Source organism: Dasypus novemcinctus, chromosome 13 (genome assembly GCF_030445035.2).
Source record: "Dasypus novemcinctus isolate mDasNov1 chromosome 13, mDasNov1.1.hap2, whole genome shotgun sequence".
NCBI lineage: Eukaryota > Metazoa > Chordata > Mammalia > Cingulata > Dasypodidae > Dasypus > Dasypus novemcinctus.
This window is the reverse complement of record NC_080685.1, coordinates 22,456,799-22,472,449: the sequence shown is the minus strand read 5'-3', so window position 1 is coordinate 22,472,449 and position 15,651 is coordinate 22,456,799. Positions and strand designations below refer to the sequence as shown.

Genomic DNA, 15,651 nt, shown 5'->3' with positions numbered 1-15,651 from the left:
TGAGAGAAAAGAGTGGGGAGGGGCCGCTGTGGAAGACTGGGAGGGGGTGCACATAAGGGCTGCAGGGGCTGGCTCCAGGATTTGGCCAGGAAAAGAGCAGGGTTTGGCCAGGAAAAGAGATATGTGGGTCAGGTTCTAGAGAAGAGCAGGCCAGCTGTGGAGTTTGTGTGGAGAGGCGCAGGACTGCAGTAAGGGTGGGAGGGTGGAAGGAGGGGGATTGGATGGAGAAGGGGAGAAAGGGTGCAGCTGCCATAGAAGGCCCCAGTCGCTTCTATGGGGGGAACAGAACTCTCCTTTTCTGACTACTCTGAGCTACCAAAGTGTGTAAAAGGACTGTTACATTCCTCATCATATGAGGTATAGGCTGGGAAGCGTAAAGAAACTGCAGAGAGAAGGGTCCAGAGAGGGGGAGATGATCTGGCTAAGCTCGAGTATGAGTCAAGAAACAGCTTTGGTAATGGAAGCCAGGCCTTTGGCTCCTTCCCTGGCTCCTGGAAGCTGATCCCAGGATGTCTGTGGGCGTGGTAAGCGATGTCAGTGTTCACACCAGAGTAGAACTTTCCCTAGCCTCTGATCTTCCTGAACAATCTTCCCCATAAATTGCTATGCCAACAACCCAAGCCTGGAATTTTCCTTGATTTCAGAAATGCATCTTTCTCCTACAAAGTAGTTCTAATTCTACTGTTCCCCCTTATTCCTCCTGGACTGGTTGTTTAATGGAACTCCGGTAGGGGATTATTACTCTCGTTTCACCTATTCCCCGGGTTCTTCCCCCAGCCTTCGGGTGTAAGAGTGCATAAATGAGAGCAGGAGGGCTGGAGGTGAAGGTTGGTGGCCATAATGGGGCTCAGACTATGTCTTGGAATGTTCTCATTCTGGAACGTGGTTCTGATTTGCAGTTTCCCTCCTTTCTCTGGTGACATTAATTGGCCCAACAGATATTTTAAGAGGCTATTATGTGCCAGGCAGTGGGCATACAATGTGAATAGCCCAGGAAAGGTATCTGTCCTCTTGGTGCTTGCATGCAGGATCAGATTCAGGTGTACTGGTTCCAAGTTGTCTGTTATTCCTGCAGAGATGCTGGAATTTATAACCTCAAATTACCTTTTAAAGGAGAGATCTCTCCATCCTGAAACCACTGGAAATCAAGGTGAGGTTGCCTTCTTTGAAATTTTTACAGTTTTATTGCAGTTTCATTGACATAGGATACACTGTACACATTTAAAGCCTGCAATTTATGGCTTTCACATGTGTATACCCATGAAACTATCACCACAATCAAGATAACGAACATACCCGTCATTCTCAAAAGTTCCCCTGTCCCACCTCCCCGTCATAACCACTGAAAATTCTAGAAAATACAAGCTGATCTACAGAAATGTTTGATCTGAACAAAGAGTGGGCTCGGGGCCCAATGAAGACTTGGGTGTTGGAAAAGACAGTTGGGATTTAGAACCAAATACTTGCGCCTGGGTTTAGCTTGAGGGGGGCCCACCAGTGCAGGTAGCAAATCAGCAAGGAAAAAACCTGAGTGCCAGGAAAGGGTGGACATCTTTGCTAGGGACGCAATCCACAGAGAGGATGGCCCACCTCAACAGGTCCCTGGGGATATTCTAGGTTGGCACTTTCAGTCGGTGGCTTGCGAGGGGTCTCCTGGGAAGGATTATACCGAGGTTTTAAGCAAAATGAGGGCTGTTCGTATTAATTACTAAAACGCTTTTTTTGTTTGCTGCTTTTTGATTTAACAGTATTGTCTCTACAGCTAGACTGTCAGCTCCTGCAAGGCTTTCATGTTTTCAACATCTAACAATCTCTGCACAGCACTCAAATATTTATTGAGCAAACGGCAATATCACTCCAAAACGTTAATGGGTTTTTCATGTACCTGGTATGGCTACACAGCCCTAAAGTAAAACAGATTTACCCTGGGGCCTTCATGTGAGTGAGCAGCTTGGTTAAGAATGGGGCCTCTGGAAGGTGCAAGACCTTGGAGGAAAGAGAGTAGATGTTCAGTGAGGGTCAGAAATCCATTTTGTGGGCAAGAAAACATCCCCACCGCTCACCTTCAGCTACACTAAGGCATGGAGTCTTTGGTGACCGTGTGTGTATTTGGGGTAGGAACTGGGGTGGGGGAAACCACGCGTAGTAGAGATGGGGGGCTCCTGGCACACTTGGGATTCGAACAAAACGTTTTTCCCCAAGGGGGAAAAGTCTCCTTCCACGCAGGAACCTCTTTATGCGACCAGATCCCTGGTCCGCACTCTCTTATTTGCGCGGTGCCACCACCCCAAGCCCGTTACGCCAGCGCGAGGGGTCACGGAGGTGGTGAGAAAGAGGAGCCCCCAAACCCTCCGCCGCCCAGATCGGGTCCCACGAGGAGTTAATCGCCCGGGCGCGGGCTCGCAGCGCCGCCCCTCCCGCCGCGGGCTCCGCCCCGCTCCCGCCTCGGCGGTCCTGGCGGCCTTACCCAGGAGGGGGCGGCCCCAGCCCCGGCGCCGGCCCAGGCGGAGCTCGGGCCCCGGCGAGCTGCGGCCGCGGCGCCCGCTGCCCTCCGGAGCTCGGGCCGCGCGGCCTGCGGGAGCGGCGCGCGCCCCCTCCCTCCCGCCTCCAGCCCACCCTCCGAGCCTCCGAGCGCCCTCCCCGCTCCCGGAGACTGCCGGTAAGTCCCGCTCTCGGCCCCAACTTTTTGCTGCGGAGTTCTGCGTCCTGCGGCCGGACGAAGAGCGGCATCGTGGTTGGGGCGCGGGGGGGGAGAGGAGGAAGGGGATGGAGGACTGAGAACGGAGTGTTGAGCCGAGCGGCTCACGAAGCCACAGCTGCCCTAAAATGGATCAGAGCGCACCCATTTCCCAAGTAGGGAGAACTCTTGATGTGAGCCGGTGAAATATGGAGACGGGAGGGTTTTCGCTCCAACTTTGCTGCTCCCTCTCTTCCCCCCCGTTTCCCTGCGCTCCAGCAGTTGCCAGTACTTTCTCTCCCCATTTCGAGGACCTCTGGCTCCCGAAAAGCGCCTTCCCTCCCAGCTCCGGCGTGGCAAGCCCCCCCTCCCCCAGGCGCTGCGGGCCCGCCTCCAGCCGGTTCCCCCCGGGACCCCGCGGTCTTTGGGGCCGTACCCTCCCTCCGGATCTGCCCGTCCTGCACGCTCGCCGGAGACGTGCGGGGGCTGGGTCCGGCTGCGGAGGGAGGGGCCGAGGCGGGGGCTCGTCCGAAGGCGGGCGGGCGGGGCCGCCGGGGGAGGCGTAGGGGGCCGGACGGGGCGGAGCGGGCGGCATTTGCGGCCGGCGCCGGGGTGGAGAGTTGTGCGCCGGTCCCTGGGCCTGGGCTCGGGCTCGGGCTCGGGCGCCTGCGATGTCTCAAGATGGCGGAGCTGGTCGAATTAAAGGTACCGGCCCCCTCCCCCATCCCCATCTGGCCCCAGCCCGGCTGTGCGCCGAGGAGGGAGAGCGGCGGGGACTGGGTGCCTTGGGCTCGGGAGGGGGCCGGAGACGTGGCGGGGACCGGCTGTCGGGCTGCTGGGGCTGCGGGCGCGGTCGGCGCTGCGTCGGGGCTCCGGGGGCGGGGCCGCGGGGCAGATGTAGGGGTGGGGCCGAGGGGAATTGCAGCTGTTGGGGGCCAAGGCGCAGGGGGCGGGGACGCGGGGTTGAGATCGGATTTGGTAGTTGGGGGAAATGTAGGGGTAGGGCCAGGGGGAAAGGCTCCTGAGAGGCATGGGTGGCGAGTCGATCGAGGCCGAGAGATGCAACAGTAGGGGGCAGATGTAGAGGTGGGACTGGGTGGGGGTGGTTGAGGGGGGCAGATATAAGGGAGGGTCCTCAGGGACATGCAACCGAGAGGATGGAGGCTTTGGGGCTGCTCTTGGGCTCCGAGCCTGGGGAAATACCCTGTAGGTGGCTGAGCTAGAGGGGGCGGGGTTGTGCAGGCAGATACTTAGAGGGGTGGGGCAGCAGCATCCTCTGGACTGAGAGGAAGGCAGAGACGTGTGAAACGATGGGGTAGGAAGGAGGGGAAGTTGTAGCCACAGCTAATGGACAGATAAAGGCAGGACAGAGGCGACAAGGATGGGCAGAAGGGTAGAGGAGCACGTTCTTCATCACATTCCTCAAAAGGGGCCCAAGCTCTATGGCCAGCCCTCTTAGAAGGGGAAGAATTGTGCAGCAGGTCTCCTCGAGATTCAGAGATGGGAGTGCTTGGAGGAGAGCGCTCCTTGTGCCCTCCCACCACCACACAGAGTCTGAGGGTAACTGTATCAGGATAGCTCATAGGACCTTAAGCGCTTGGGTTCATCTCCCTGCCTCCAGACTTTGTTTTACCCCTTCGTATTCAAAATAATTTCCTGGGAAGTCCTCGGCAGGCTTGAGGTCTAACCACTGGCTGCTGGGTTCTTGTGATTTTGTTCTCTAGCTCAGGGTTCATGCGCCTTCTCCTCCTTGTCCCGAGGCCTCTGTTTAAAGCTTTGCCCTCTCCTCTTTCACCCTGTAGGTGTGGGGGACAGGGAGGGCAGCCCTTAGTTTTCCTGCATTGGAGAGAAGCAGGATATTAGCAGGTGGCAGATGGTTCAGTAAACAGGTGGTTCAGTGTTCACTGTTAGCCTCTTCCCAAGTTTTCATCCTGGTCCTCGCCCAGAAAGATAGGATGGTTATGAAAATGGCAGTGAGGTAGGGTTTGGGGGAGTTAGGCGCATTGAACCCTGGCCCGGAAGCCCTGACTACAAAAGTTTCAGAGACTTGGGGCAAGTAGCTGAGGTGGGCTGAAGTGGTTGGGAGGGCTGGGTGGTGGGGCACAATCCTCCAGCCACCTGGCCCCTTGCTTCCCTGGGGGGCTGCCTGGCCTGAATCCTCTCTTCTCTCTCTCCTTCTCCCTGTCTCTTATCCTCTTCCCAGGAGGCTGGGATGGATCTGAGAGTCTGAGAAAGAACAGGAAAGAAGATAAGCAGCTTAAAGGAGAGTCCAGGCTAAAGGCAGGGATGGACATAGGAGGCAGTAGTGGACCCCGAGGTTGTTGGCTGCCACCCTCTGTCCCCATTCTGGTCAGTTTCCAGGCATGGGGTGATAGGGCTACCCAAGCTGGGGAACCTGTACCTGGTGAGGTTGAGCTGAGGGTTGCTAAATGGGACCGAGATATCCCTATGGCCAGGTTGTCTGCCTGGCGGTGGTCCACTAGCTGCAGAGCATCTTTCTGATGAGTGCTAGAGGGAAAGAGGCACTGCCCACCTGGCAGCTCAGCCCTAGTGGCCCTGGTGGACAGGCCCATGCGAGATAGGATTCTCAGGTTTCTCTGTTCTCACAGCACATGGTGATGAGTTTCCGGGTGTCTGAGCTCCAGGTGCTCCTCGGCTTTGCTGGCCGGAACAAGAGTGGACGAAAGCACGAGCTCCTGGCCAAGGCCCTGCACCTCCTCAAGTCTAGCTGTGCCCCCAGCGTCCAGATGAAGATTAAAGAGCTTTACCGCCGCCGCTTTCCCCGGAAGACCCTGGGGCCCTCTGATCTCTCCCTGCTCTCTCTGCCCCCTGGGACCCCTCCCGTAGGCTCCCCGGGCCCCCTAGCCCCTATCCCCCCTGCCCTCTTGGCCCCTGGCACTCTGCTGGGCCCCAAGCGTGAGGTGGACATGCACCCCCCCCTGCCCCAGCCTGTGCACCCTGATGTCACCATGAAACCATTGCCCTTCTATGAAGTCTACGGGGAGCTCATCCGACCCACCACCCTCGGTATGGCTCTCTGTGGTCCCTCGGCCTTCCTGGACTCCATGCCCCTTCCCCGATCCTTTCTGAGGCTTTAGCCCTGTGGGGTCAGCAGCCTGGGATGGGGGCAACTTCTGTGGCTGCCTGAGCGTGGGCTTGGGAATAACTGTCCCTTTATGTCCTCAGCTTCCACTTCGAGCCAGCGCTTTGAGGAAGCACACTTTACCTTTGCCCTCACACCCCAGCAAGTGCAGCAGATTCTCACGTCCAGGTACATCTCCACCTGTCCTCCTACCTCATTTCTGGGTGGCTATCCCTTGCCTCTGCTCTTTCTTCTCCCCTTCTTTCCTCCCTATCCCGCTTTGTCTCTCATTCTCTTGCCTGTCTCTTCTTTGAACCCTGGACGTCTGACTGTCTCCCATCCATTCACCCCTGCCCTCTGGGGGCCAACATCTCTCCCTGTCTGTTACAGAGAGGTTCTGCCAGGAGCCAAATGTGATTATACCATACAGGTGCAGCTAAGGTGAGATGGCTCTCCCTCCCTGCTGGGTCCCCACTGAGGGTGGGAGTGAAGTAGGGGTCTGACAGCTACTCCTAGGAGATATCCCTGCTTTGCCATCATCCTCCCCAGCCTGGGGACACTGTTGGATGCTAAGGGCTACGGATATATGTAGCTGGTTTTCTGGGGTTCCCTTGTTCTCTCCCAGATCCAATTCCAGAAACTGCCTCCCACCCTTTCATCCTCTCTCATCTCTTACCAGGTTCTGTCTCTGTGAGACCAGCTGCCCTCAGGAGGATTATTTCCCCCCCAACCTCTTTGTCAAGGTCAATGGGAAACTGTGCCCCCTGCCGGTAAATGCTCTTCCCTTCTTCTGGCAGTAGCCCTCCCCCGCTTCAGTTCAATTTGACAGTTGTTAACTATGCACCCATCATGCGCCAGGTTCTGTCTTAGGTATTGGGATCACCAAGATGACTAGGTCATGGTCCTGCTGTCACGGAGTCTGAGTGAGAGGCAGACTCCTAAAGGGACAGGCCGACCACAGTGCCTGGCACATCGGACCTGCTGGTTTACTGAGTGAACCAATTTTCTCTAGAGAGTGCTAAGAAAGGGCTGAACAAGAGTTCTGTCAGAACCCAGAGGAGGGACATTTACAATTGAAAGGCTCAGAGAAGATGTCTTAGAGGTGACGACCCCCAGATCCGAGAGCTGGAGGAAGTGAGGCACCCCTGTTCTTCCTTCCCAGGGACTCAGTGAGTGGGTTCTTGTTTTCTTGGCCAAGGAAGAAGCTCTCCTTTCTCCCGATGAGCGAACTCTTCACGCAGCCCTAAACAGTGCCCCAGGTTTGCGAGTCACTGAAGGGCCCTCATCCCTTTGGTCAAGGAAGAGCCGGCCTTCTCCCCAGGGAATAAGTTACCCAAGACAAGATGGCTTTTGTTGTCAGAGCTGAGCCCCTTCCCAGAGAAAGCGCTCCCCTGACCAGTCCCGCCCTTCCCCAGGGTTACCTTCCCCCCACCAAGAATGGGGCTGAACCCAAGAGGCCCAGCCGCCCCATCAACATCACACCCCTGGCTCGACTCTCGGCCACTGTTCCCAACACCATCGTGGTCAACTGGTCATCTGAGTTTGGACGGGTGAGCATGGAGAAGCCGGGGGAGGGTATTAGGGGACAGGGAATAGGGGGTGGGGTGGGGGTGGGTAGGGGGAGTCAGCCAGTATCCCAGTTTGGGGAAAGAGGTTTCTCTTTCTGGGTCTCTGATCCTCATGTGTGAGAAGCAGAGGCTAATTGTCTCTCTCCTGCCACTTCCAAGTAGAATTACTCCTTGTCTGTGTACCTGGTGAGGCAGCTGACCGCAGGGACCCTTCTACAAAAGCTCAGAGCGAAGGGCATCCGGAATCCAGACCACTCCCGGGCGCTGAGTGAGTCGCATGCTTCCCTTCTTGCCTCTGATCTGGCTCCAAGTCTTCTTGGCCCTCTACCCTTCACAATCAAACCCACACCCCTTTTGTGAAAACTTCTTTCCCCTCTCACCTGAATCCAGGCCCTCACCTTCCCACTTACTAGTCTTCGTGGTTGTGAAGTCAGGCCACTCCCAGGCATTGAGGAACACCCTTGCACTTCCAATCATACAACTGCTCTGTACCTCATAGACCCTAACTCCAGCCCTGCGGGAATATGGGTCCCTAGGACTGAGAAGGGCCTTGAAGAGCATCTAATCTAACCCTTAAGTGCTGCTTCAATTCCCTTTATTTTTTTATTTATTTTTTTAAAGATTTATTTTTATTTTTCTCTCCTCCCCCCACTGTCTGCTCTCTGTGTCCAGTCCATTCTCTCTGCGTTGTTCTGCATCTGCTTGTATTATCAGGCAGTACTGGGAAACTGCATCTCTTTTGTTGCATCATCTTGCTGCATCAGCTCTCCATGTGCGCGGCGCCACTCCTGGGCAGGCTGCACTTTTTTTGCACAGGGCGGCTCTGCTTGCAGGGCGTACTCCTTGCACGTGGGGCTCCTCTGTGCGGGGGTGCCCCTGCGTGGCAGGGTTTTCCTTGTGCACGGCAGCACTGCACGTGGGCCAGCTCACCACAGGTCAGGAGGCCCTGGGTTTGAACCCTGGATCTTCCATATGGTAGGCAGACGCTCTATCAGTTGAGCCACGTCCACTTCCCTCAATTCCCTTTAGATTATCTCTGCCAAAGCGTCACCCAGCTATGTCTAAGTACCTGTAGGGATGGGGAAATCTTCCCCCTCCACCCACCATTTCATAACCCAGCTCTTCCCATGTGACCTCCCATTGGCCCCCAAAAGCCCTTCACTCAGCTGCCTCTCAGCCAGAGCCATCCCGCTTCTGGCCTCACCATCTCCTGGGCTCACTCTCCCACCTGGCTGGCTCCATAGCTCTGACTTCACTCTTGTTTCAGTCAAGGAGAAATTGACTGCTGACCCCGACAGTGAGGTGGCCACTACGAGTCTCCGAGTGTCACTCATGTGCCCGGTGGGTACAAGGGGAGAAGGAAAGGGGGAGGGTGGTTGGGTTAAACTTCTAGATCTGATGAGGATTCCTAAGGATACGAGCCAGGCTTTCTGGGATGTCGGGACTCTGACCGAAGAATTCATCTCTTCTCAGCTGGGGAAGATGCGCCTGACAGTCCCCTGTCGTGCCCTCACCTGTGCCCACCTGCAGAGCTTCGATGCTGCCCTCTATCTACAGATGAATGAGAAGAAGCCAACGTGGACATGTCCTGTGTGTGACAAGAAGGCTCCCTATGAATCTCTGATCATTGATGGGTAGGACCATTCTGCTTCTCCTTGCCTAGGACATCCACTAGGACCACTTTCATATATATGTTCATATATATTATGTGTGTACAGCTTCTCCTCACATGAAGCCCAGCTCTCACCCTATCTGTCCTCTTTACCAGTGTGTGTGTGTACACACCAACCCCGAGGACTGTGTATACTAGGCATCATGCTAAGCATTTTATATGCTGTAGCTCATGAATCCCCATGGTAGCCCTATGGGATAGGGAGATGGGAGAACTAACCCCTAGACAGACTGAGTATCCTGCTCAAAAAGTTACATTGTTAATAAGTGGCAGAGCCAGTGTGTTGAATTGTATTATTGCCCATAACAACGACCTGGCCTCCCAGTGAGCACAGAAATAAGGTACCCTTTTTTCCTTTTTTTGGAGGTTCTGGGGATTGAACCCAGGACCTTATACATGGGAAGCAAGCACTCAACCTCTTGAGCTACATCTGCTCCCTAATTAGGTTCTTTTGAGGGCCTGGATGTGCTGATCTAACCAGTCCTAACCCCCTTCCAGAGCCCATATTATGGTTTTTGCTTTCACTGCCCTTATTGAGATGGTTTATGGAGTTCTGTGTCTCTGCTCCTTCTGTCTCATTCCTAGTACTACACCTAACAGGTGCTCAGAACATACTTACTTAAAAACCTAGCACTTTTGCAAAGGAAGGTTTTGTTCTGTTTTTTCCAAAGCAAGTTTTCACAACTCTTTTATACATTTTATTTGATTCCAACAACTCAAGAGAGGACAGCAGGTTGGGTCATATCCCTATTTTACAGACGAGGAAACTGAGATCCAAGAAGTTGTGTGACAGAACTCTGACTACTGTTCCAGCCATCTCCCAGTTCCATGAGTTCCCATCTCTTTCCCTCCCCAGTTTATTTATGGAGATTCTTAATTCCTGCTCGGATTGTGATGAGATCCAGTTCATGGAAGACGGATCCTGGTGCCCAATGAAACCTAAGAAGGAGGCGTCTGAGGTTTGCCCCCCGCCAGGGTATGGGCTGGATGGTGAGTGACCCACTGTCCCCCAGCTGAGCTCAATCTTGAATGGCCTCTTCTCTGAGACACAGTCTTCTTTCTACCCGTAGGCCTGCAGTACAGCCCAGTGCAAGAGGGAAATCCATCGGAGAATAAGAAGAAGGTTGAAGTTATTGACTTGACAGTAGAGAGCTCATCAGACGAGGAGGACCTGCCCCCGACCAAGAAGCACTGTCCTGTCACCTCAGCTGCCATTCCGGCCCTGCCTGGAAGCAAAGGGTATGAGGAAATAGGCTGAGTTTGCAGCAGAAGGGCCAGGGAAAGAAGTCAGAGATCGTTTCCGATCATTTGGGAAAACCCTGGGGTAAGGGCAGGGGTGGACAGTACAGAGAGGGGATTTGGGGGCTGAGCTGTGACTTGCCAGTTTCCCCAGCTCTTTCTCTCCCCTCACAGAGTCCTGACCTCTGGCCACCAGCCATCCTCGGTGCTACGGAGTCCTGCTATGGGCACACTGGGCGGGGATTTCCTGTCCAGTCTCCCATTGCATGAGTACCCACCTGCCTTCCCCCTGGGGGCCGATATCCAAGGTATGACAGTGATTGCAGCGTGGGCCCTGCCTTGCCATGCCCTCCCCAGGACCCCTGTGCCTTTTTAGAGCTTCTTGGCTCTCCACAAGGGTCCCACAATCCAAGGAACTCCTTTGTCTTTTTGTTGTTGATGGGGTCAGACAGGAGGTTGATTGTGACTTCTCTTTTCCTACCAGGTTTAGATTTATTTTCTTTCCTTCAGACTGAGAGTCAGGTAAGTGGCCTTCTCCCCACACCCCCTGGGAAGATCTCAGCTCTCTGAAGCTGCCTTCCCAGGCACACGGGCCCCCTCCCTCTTGCCTCTTGCCTGGCCAGCTGAATCAGCTTTTCGGTGAGGGCAGGGAGAAGTGCAGGCAGCCGCTTTTCCTCCTCGGCCCGGCCATACTTCTGCAGATTCCCACCCATCTTCCTTGCTCCCGTTAGTGTTCTGTCCCCGGAGCGTTCCGTGTAGTTCTGCCTCTGCCTGCTCCCCCCACACGCCCCCGTGTGCACTTGAGCACCAGGCCTGCCCCCACCGGACATTCCACACATTTCAGATGCCCACAAGACTGAGAACCTAGCAGGCTGGAGGGGCTGGATTAGGATAGGAAGACTAAAGGGTGGAGGAGTAGGGAAGAGCCAGAGTCTCCCTTCCTTCTGAGAGAATACCGTGGGATTGGCAGAGGTTGATTTACCCCAAGTGATATTTCTGAGATGAGTGATTGGGAAGAGGGTGAAGTCCGGATGAAATCTCAAACTATGCCCTTGATTCCTCTCAGCACTATGGCCCCTCCGTCATCACTTCACTAGACGAACAGGATGCCCTGGGCCACTTCTTCCAGTACCGGGGGACCCCTTCCCACTTCCTGGGCCCACTGGCCCCCACGTTGGGGAGTTCCCACCGCAGCTCCCCTCCAGCACCCCCTCCTGGCCGCGTCAGCAGCATTGTCGCCCCTGGGGGGGCCTTGAGGGAGGGGCATGGAGGACCCCTGCCCTCAGGTCCTTCCTTGACTGGCTGTCGGTCAGACATCATTTCCCTGGACTGAGTGCCCTGGATTGTGCAGCTGTCACTGCCTCCCAACACTGAGTTTGTATGACGTGGCGTCCAGACTCCTGTCCAGTCTGACCCCTCAGAGGGACTTTGGCCAAAGGCCAGACAGACCTCCTTGGACACCTCCTTTTGGCCTCATCTCTGCCTGACAAGGCCAGCACCCAAAGGGTTAATGCTTAACCTCTTTTTACGGACATTTGGGGACTATTTGTGGAAATGTTCTGTAGATGGAGGCACATTCCTTTGGGTATGTTAACCTAGGCAGTAGGAGGGAGAGAGGACAAGGGGTGAGGGTTGGGGGAAGGGCTGCATCCTCTCAGCCTTGACCATGTCTAGAGCCTTGTGGAGAGAGACCCCTTCTCCTGTCCCCCAGATGCCCTCTTCTCCTAGTCCCCAAACCATGGCTCTGTTCCTTCCCCCACAACCATTGTTTCTTCATGTCCATTCCATTCCCTTTGGCCAAACAGGTGGAAGGAGGCAGACACGTGGACAGAGAACTCTATTTTGGGTTGTAGTTTTTTTGTACATAAACAAGAAAAACCAAAATACTCCAAAGATGACTTCCCTGACTAACACTTCCCAGTCTGACTGAGGGGGAGATAAGGCCTTAGTCCTGGTCCCCAGGGGTTTGGGAGCAGGGCCTGGCTTGTTGCTCGGGTCTCTCTCTATTTATATATTTAAGTTCACAGTATTTCTTACACCAACCAGCCCAGGGTCTAAGCTTCCAGAGGTCCATGGCCCGTGGGTAGGCCTGGCTCATTCTGCGCCTTTCTGGGAAGTGGGAGGACCCTCATGCGCTCATTCCCAATCTCCTTTTACAGGCTTCTCCAGGGCCTAGGACCTATGTTGTAATTTACTTTTTATTCCCAAAGCTGTAGGGAAATTCTTACCCACTAATAAAGATTGTGAATGTTCTGTGAGTGTCTCCAAGGTGGGCTAGGGAGGGGATGATGCACTTCAATTTCCAGACCCCTGGTTCGGGGGGAGGTGGTCCATGTTCGATTCTTTCTTCGCTGGCCCTGAGTCCGCCTGCGCTGCACTTTCACATGGTGGGTGTCACACCAAGGAGTTCCAACATCACTTCTTTCTTCCCCTCTTGCTCTCTCTCATGCCCATAAAAATTTTAGACTACCCACCCCACCACTGTGACTCTCAAGTCATTCCTGTTACCTGCCCAGATGTTGCAGCCACAGCCTGAGGGCAAACTTGGTCCCTGTGCTGACTCTCTCGATGTCCCCTGGTGTGGTTGGAGTTGTCCGCAGCAGTGTGGACATGGGCAGGGCCAGGGGTCCTGTTCTCCCATCATCCTGCAGTTCCATCGCCCTGTGTAACGACAGCTCCTGTCTGGCCTGTGCCTTGGGTGTCCAAAGCACTTCCATAACCATCAGGTCATCTAATCTTCCCAACCATGGCAGGAAGGGTGTGAGTGGGTGAAGAATCTCAGCTGAAAAAAGGAAACGGGTTCAAGGAGGGAGAATTGGGACTCAAACCTAGGTCTTCGGTGCTAGCTGGTCAGAGCAGGAACCTTTGAGTTTGACGGCCAGTGTCTTTGCTATTGAGTGCTCTTCATCATGAGCTGACCAATTCCCGAAATCTCCCCCATAACACAAAATTCCAGCCTGGGCAGGGATATAAGCTGAACTTTTCAGCATTGATGTGCTGGAGGCTGGGGAGAAACTCTTAACTTACATGACAGAGGGTGGTAGGTCCTGGGGGAAAAGTCTGGTGGTCTCTGTCCCATCCTCTGTGATAGCCACTGCGCCTGCTACTTCTGGTTCCAGCCATACAAGAGCGCTCACTTCATTTGGGTTTGGTTGGATCCGTGCCTGGGGCCAGACATGTTGATCCCTCAGTCACAGCCTCTGCCTGGGGGTCCTGCTCTTGATCACAGAAGACCCACGGGTGGAATGGAGCGCCCTACGTAGGGCTGGGGGAGAGGCTATTGCATGTTATCTCTGATCCTCCTCCCCTACCTAATCACAGGCAGACCCAGATTTCCTTCCTCTACTACCAGCCCTACCTGCAGCTGCTGCTGGGACTCCTGGGAAACCACAAGTAGATAGAGAACGATGTGATGGTATTTGGGGAAACCCCAGCTCAACCTGGGAGGGTAGGCGGACTAAGAAGAAAACAGCAAAACGTGAGAACTTCCTGTCTCTGGGATTTTATAAGAAAAAGAGAACAACTTTGGGGTGAAACAAAAATGCTAGCCAAAAGCTGAGGAACTGGAGGGTAGAGCTGGTCTCTAAGATGGATCTTCTGGCCTCCAAGATGGATCTTGGTGAGAGCTATGGATTTGGGGGACCCCATCCTACACTCCACTGTGGCCATGTAGTGAGAGTGTTCTGTAGACTTTGGTAGGTAGAAGTTGAGGGTTAAATAGAAGGTGGTTAAATACGGAGAGACCTCAGGGCTCTGTCTTACCTCCCATAGTCCCAGAGGGACCCAGGAGAACTGGCCCTGGGGCAGCTGTAGTCCGCTCTCCTCCCAAAGCTCTCGAAGCCCTCCGTCCAGCAGCTAGGAGGCAGAGAGGACAGGTCAGAGTGGTTAATGCCAGACTTGTCCAAGTCCTTTTGTTTGCCCCTCCCTCAGCCCAAGCCAAGGTGGTCCCCGAATTAGGTCTTTTGGCTCAGAGCAGGGTGCAGTTTGGGTCAGCTGGTTACCTCTTCATCAAGTTCCACATGCCCACCTGCAATGACACGGGTCAGTAGATGAGTGACGGTGGTTCTGGCTCTTCCAGTGGCCACAGAAGCAGCTGCAGCCCCTTGTGATTGTGGACTGGCCACATTTCTGGGCCTGGCAAGTGTGTGTGTGAGCAGGCAGGAATAGTCTTCCCCGGGCTTGGGGCTTGTCTCTAGGGTACTCACCTGGGGGTACCCAGAGATTGGGGGAAACGTTGAGGGTGCGTGTCCTCCGGGTTAACAAGACAGTCTGGTCGCTGGACTGCAGAATGACGGCCACGCCCAGATCCACACCTCGCTTCGAGGGCACCTGGGTCCCCGGCCCGGAGGGCCGCTGGTCCAGGGCGGCAAACGGACAGAAAGGGGGTCGCTGGCGAGAGGGAGCCACCTGGGTTAAGGCTTAAGGGGGTAGGATTGTGGTCTGCTGGGGCTTTAAAAAACGGGTCGACACTGCGCGGCCACACGCCCCCACCGGCCCCGGGCCCCGCCTTCGGGCCTCCACTCCCCGCTGCCCGTCCCGCCGCCTCCCGACCTGGAGCGGAAGCTTGGCGGAGGCGCCTGGGAATGGCCTGCGCGAGAGGACAAGCCGTCCTCGTTTCAAGGCGCAGTGCGTAAGCCTCGGCTCGAGCCCTGGCCGGGGGCCCAGGAGACCACACACGCTCCGGGAGAAGGTCGCCGCCTCCGGGTGCCCAGACAGGAGCAGCAGCACCCGCGCCGCGGCCATGACGGGCCCTCGGGGCCGCCGGAGCCCGCGTGGCGCCCTCTGGTGGCCCAGCAGCGCCTCCTTCCGGAGCGCTTTGAGGAGTCGGAAGGAAGCCAGGCTTCCCAGAACTTCAGGCGGGACATTTAGCCATATCCCTTGGGGACGACCCATGAGTAGTCTTAATAGATAAGAAACATCTCTTGATCCTCAGCACCTTTTTTCTTTCCATCTTCTCTCTCTAGGGCAATGATCCCCAATGATCACATGATTTCTGACTCACATGTCACCACCTCCCACCAGCCCTGCGCTGAACCATTACCCCTCCATAACAGGCCACACACGTTATAGCAGGTTATCACCTTGCATTAGTTAACTACATCTGTCTTCAAGCCAGACATACAGAAAACATTCTCTGTACAGCCACCTTGTTCTTACTCAAAGGACAACTAAATGATGCAGACTGTCTCTTCAGTCTTTCTCAAATCTGTTCCTGTCTCTACAGCTTCCATCATCCTAGTTCAGATCTTCATATTCTGCCTGAAATATTACAAGCCTCCCAATAGACCTGCCCCCACCAGTTAATTCTACAGTGCTGCCAAACTGAGCTTTCTAAAACACAAATTTCATCCCACTGCTCTCAAGATAAAGTAAATGCTTTAGCACCCACCAGTCCTTGCCCCTGCCTACCTCT

The 15,651-nt window shown here is 55.0% G+C and overlaps 2 protein-coding genes across 8 annotated transcripts; one reads left to right on the top strand and one right to left on the bottom strand.

The window, feature by feature from the left end:
- The first annotated feature begins 2,500 nt into the window (after positions 1-2,500).
- PIAS3 (protein inhibitor of activated STAT 3) lies at positions 2,501-12,491 on the top strand. Of its 6 annotated transcripts, none has more exons than XM_058309600.2 (15): positions 2,507-2,659; positions 4,881-5,026; positions 5,287-5,704; positions 5,864-5,948; positions 6,150-6,200; positions 6,439-6,529; positions 7,175-7,309; positions 7,490-7,595; positions 8,595-8,668; positions 8,801-8,961; positions 9,856-9,989; positions 10,070-10,238; positions 10,413-10,546; positions 10,723-10,760; positions 11,305-12,491. In XM_058309600.2, the coding sequence occupies exons 2-15, from the start codon at positions 4,964-4,966 to the stop codon at positions 11,569-11,571; spliced, it is 1,926 nt and encodes a 641-aa protein (XP_058165583.1). In that variant the 5' UTR covers positions 2,507-2,659; positions 4,881-4,963; the 3' UTR covers positions 11,572-12,491. The 6 variants fall into 6 exon arrangements, with proteins under 6 accessions (XP_058165584.1, XP_058165583.1, XP_004480560.2 ...); XM_004480503.4 differs by lacking the exon at positions 2,507-2,659 and adding an exon at positions 3,231-3,382; XM_058309599.2 differs by lacking the exon at positions 2,507-2,659 and adding an exon at positions 3,277-3,382 and having other exon boundaries at positions 5,323-5,704.
- On the bottom strand, positions 9,685-14,981 carry NUDT17 (nudix hydrolase 17). Of its 2 annotated transcripts, none has more exons than XM_012520421.3 (8): positions 14,790-14,981; positions 14,444-14,627; positions 14,240-14,265; positions 14,001-14,093; positions 13,597-13,695; positions 13,266-13,402; positions 12,747-12,899; positions 9,685-10,225 (listed from the first exon to the last, which is right to left on the bottom strand). In XM_012520421.3, exons 1-8 carry the CDS (start codon positions 14,979-14,981, stop codon positions 10,204-10,206), a joined length of 906 nt encoding a protein of 301 aa, XP_012375875.1. In that variant the 3' UTR covers positions 9,685-10,203. The 2 variants fall into 2 exon arrangements, with proteins under 2 accessions (XP_012375875.1, XP_023440987.1); XM_023585219.3 differs by lacking the exon at positions 9,685-10,225 and adding an exon at positions 12,440-12,615.
- Between the last annotated feature and the right edge of the window lie 670 nt (positions 14,982-15,651).

Bases quoted from the DNA above. Each gene is read 5' to 3' on its own strand.
- NUDT17 (XM_023585219.3), bottom strand. From the start codon at position 14,981: ATGGCCGCGGCGCGGGTGCTGCTGCTCCTGTCTGGGCACCCGGAGGCG. The intron at 13,403-13,596 runs GTAGGGCTGGTA...GTCTGGCCCCAG, and splicing joins AGTCCCAGCAGCAGCTGCAG to GCACGGATCCAACCAAACCC. The intron at 12,900-13,265 runs GTAAGTTAAGAG...GTCGTTACACAG, and splicing joins GACCTACCACCCTCTGTCAT to GGCGATGGAACTGCAGGATG.
- PIAS3 (XM_004480503.4), top strand. From the start codon at position 3,349: ATGTCTCAAGATGGCGGAGCTGGTCGAATTAAAG. The intron at 10,239-10,412 runs GTATGAGGAAAT...CTCCCCTCACAG, and splicing joins GCCCTGCCTGGAAGCAAAGG to AGTCCTGACCTCTGGCCACC. The intron at 10,547-10,722 runs GTATGACAGTGA...TTTTCCTACCAG, and splicing joins CCTGGGGGCCGATATCCAAG to GTTTAGATTTATTTTCTTTC.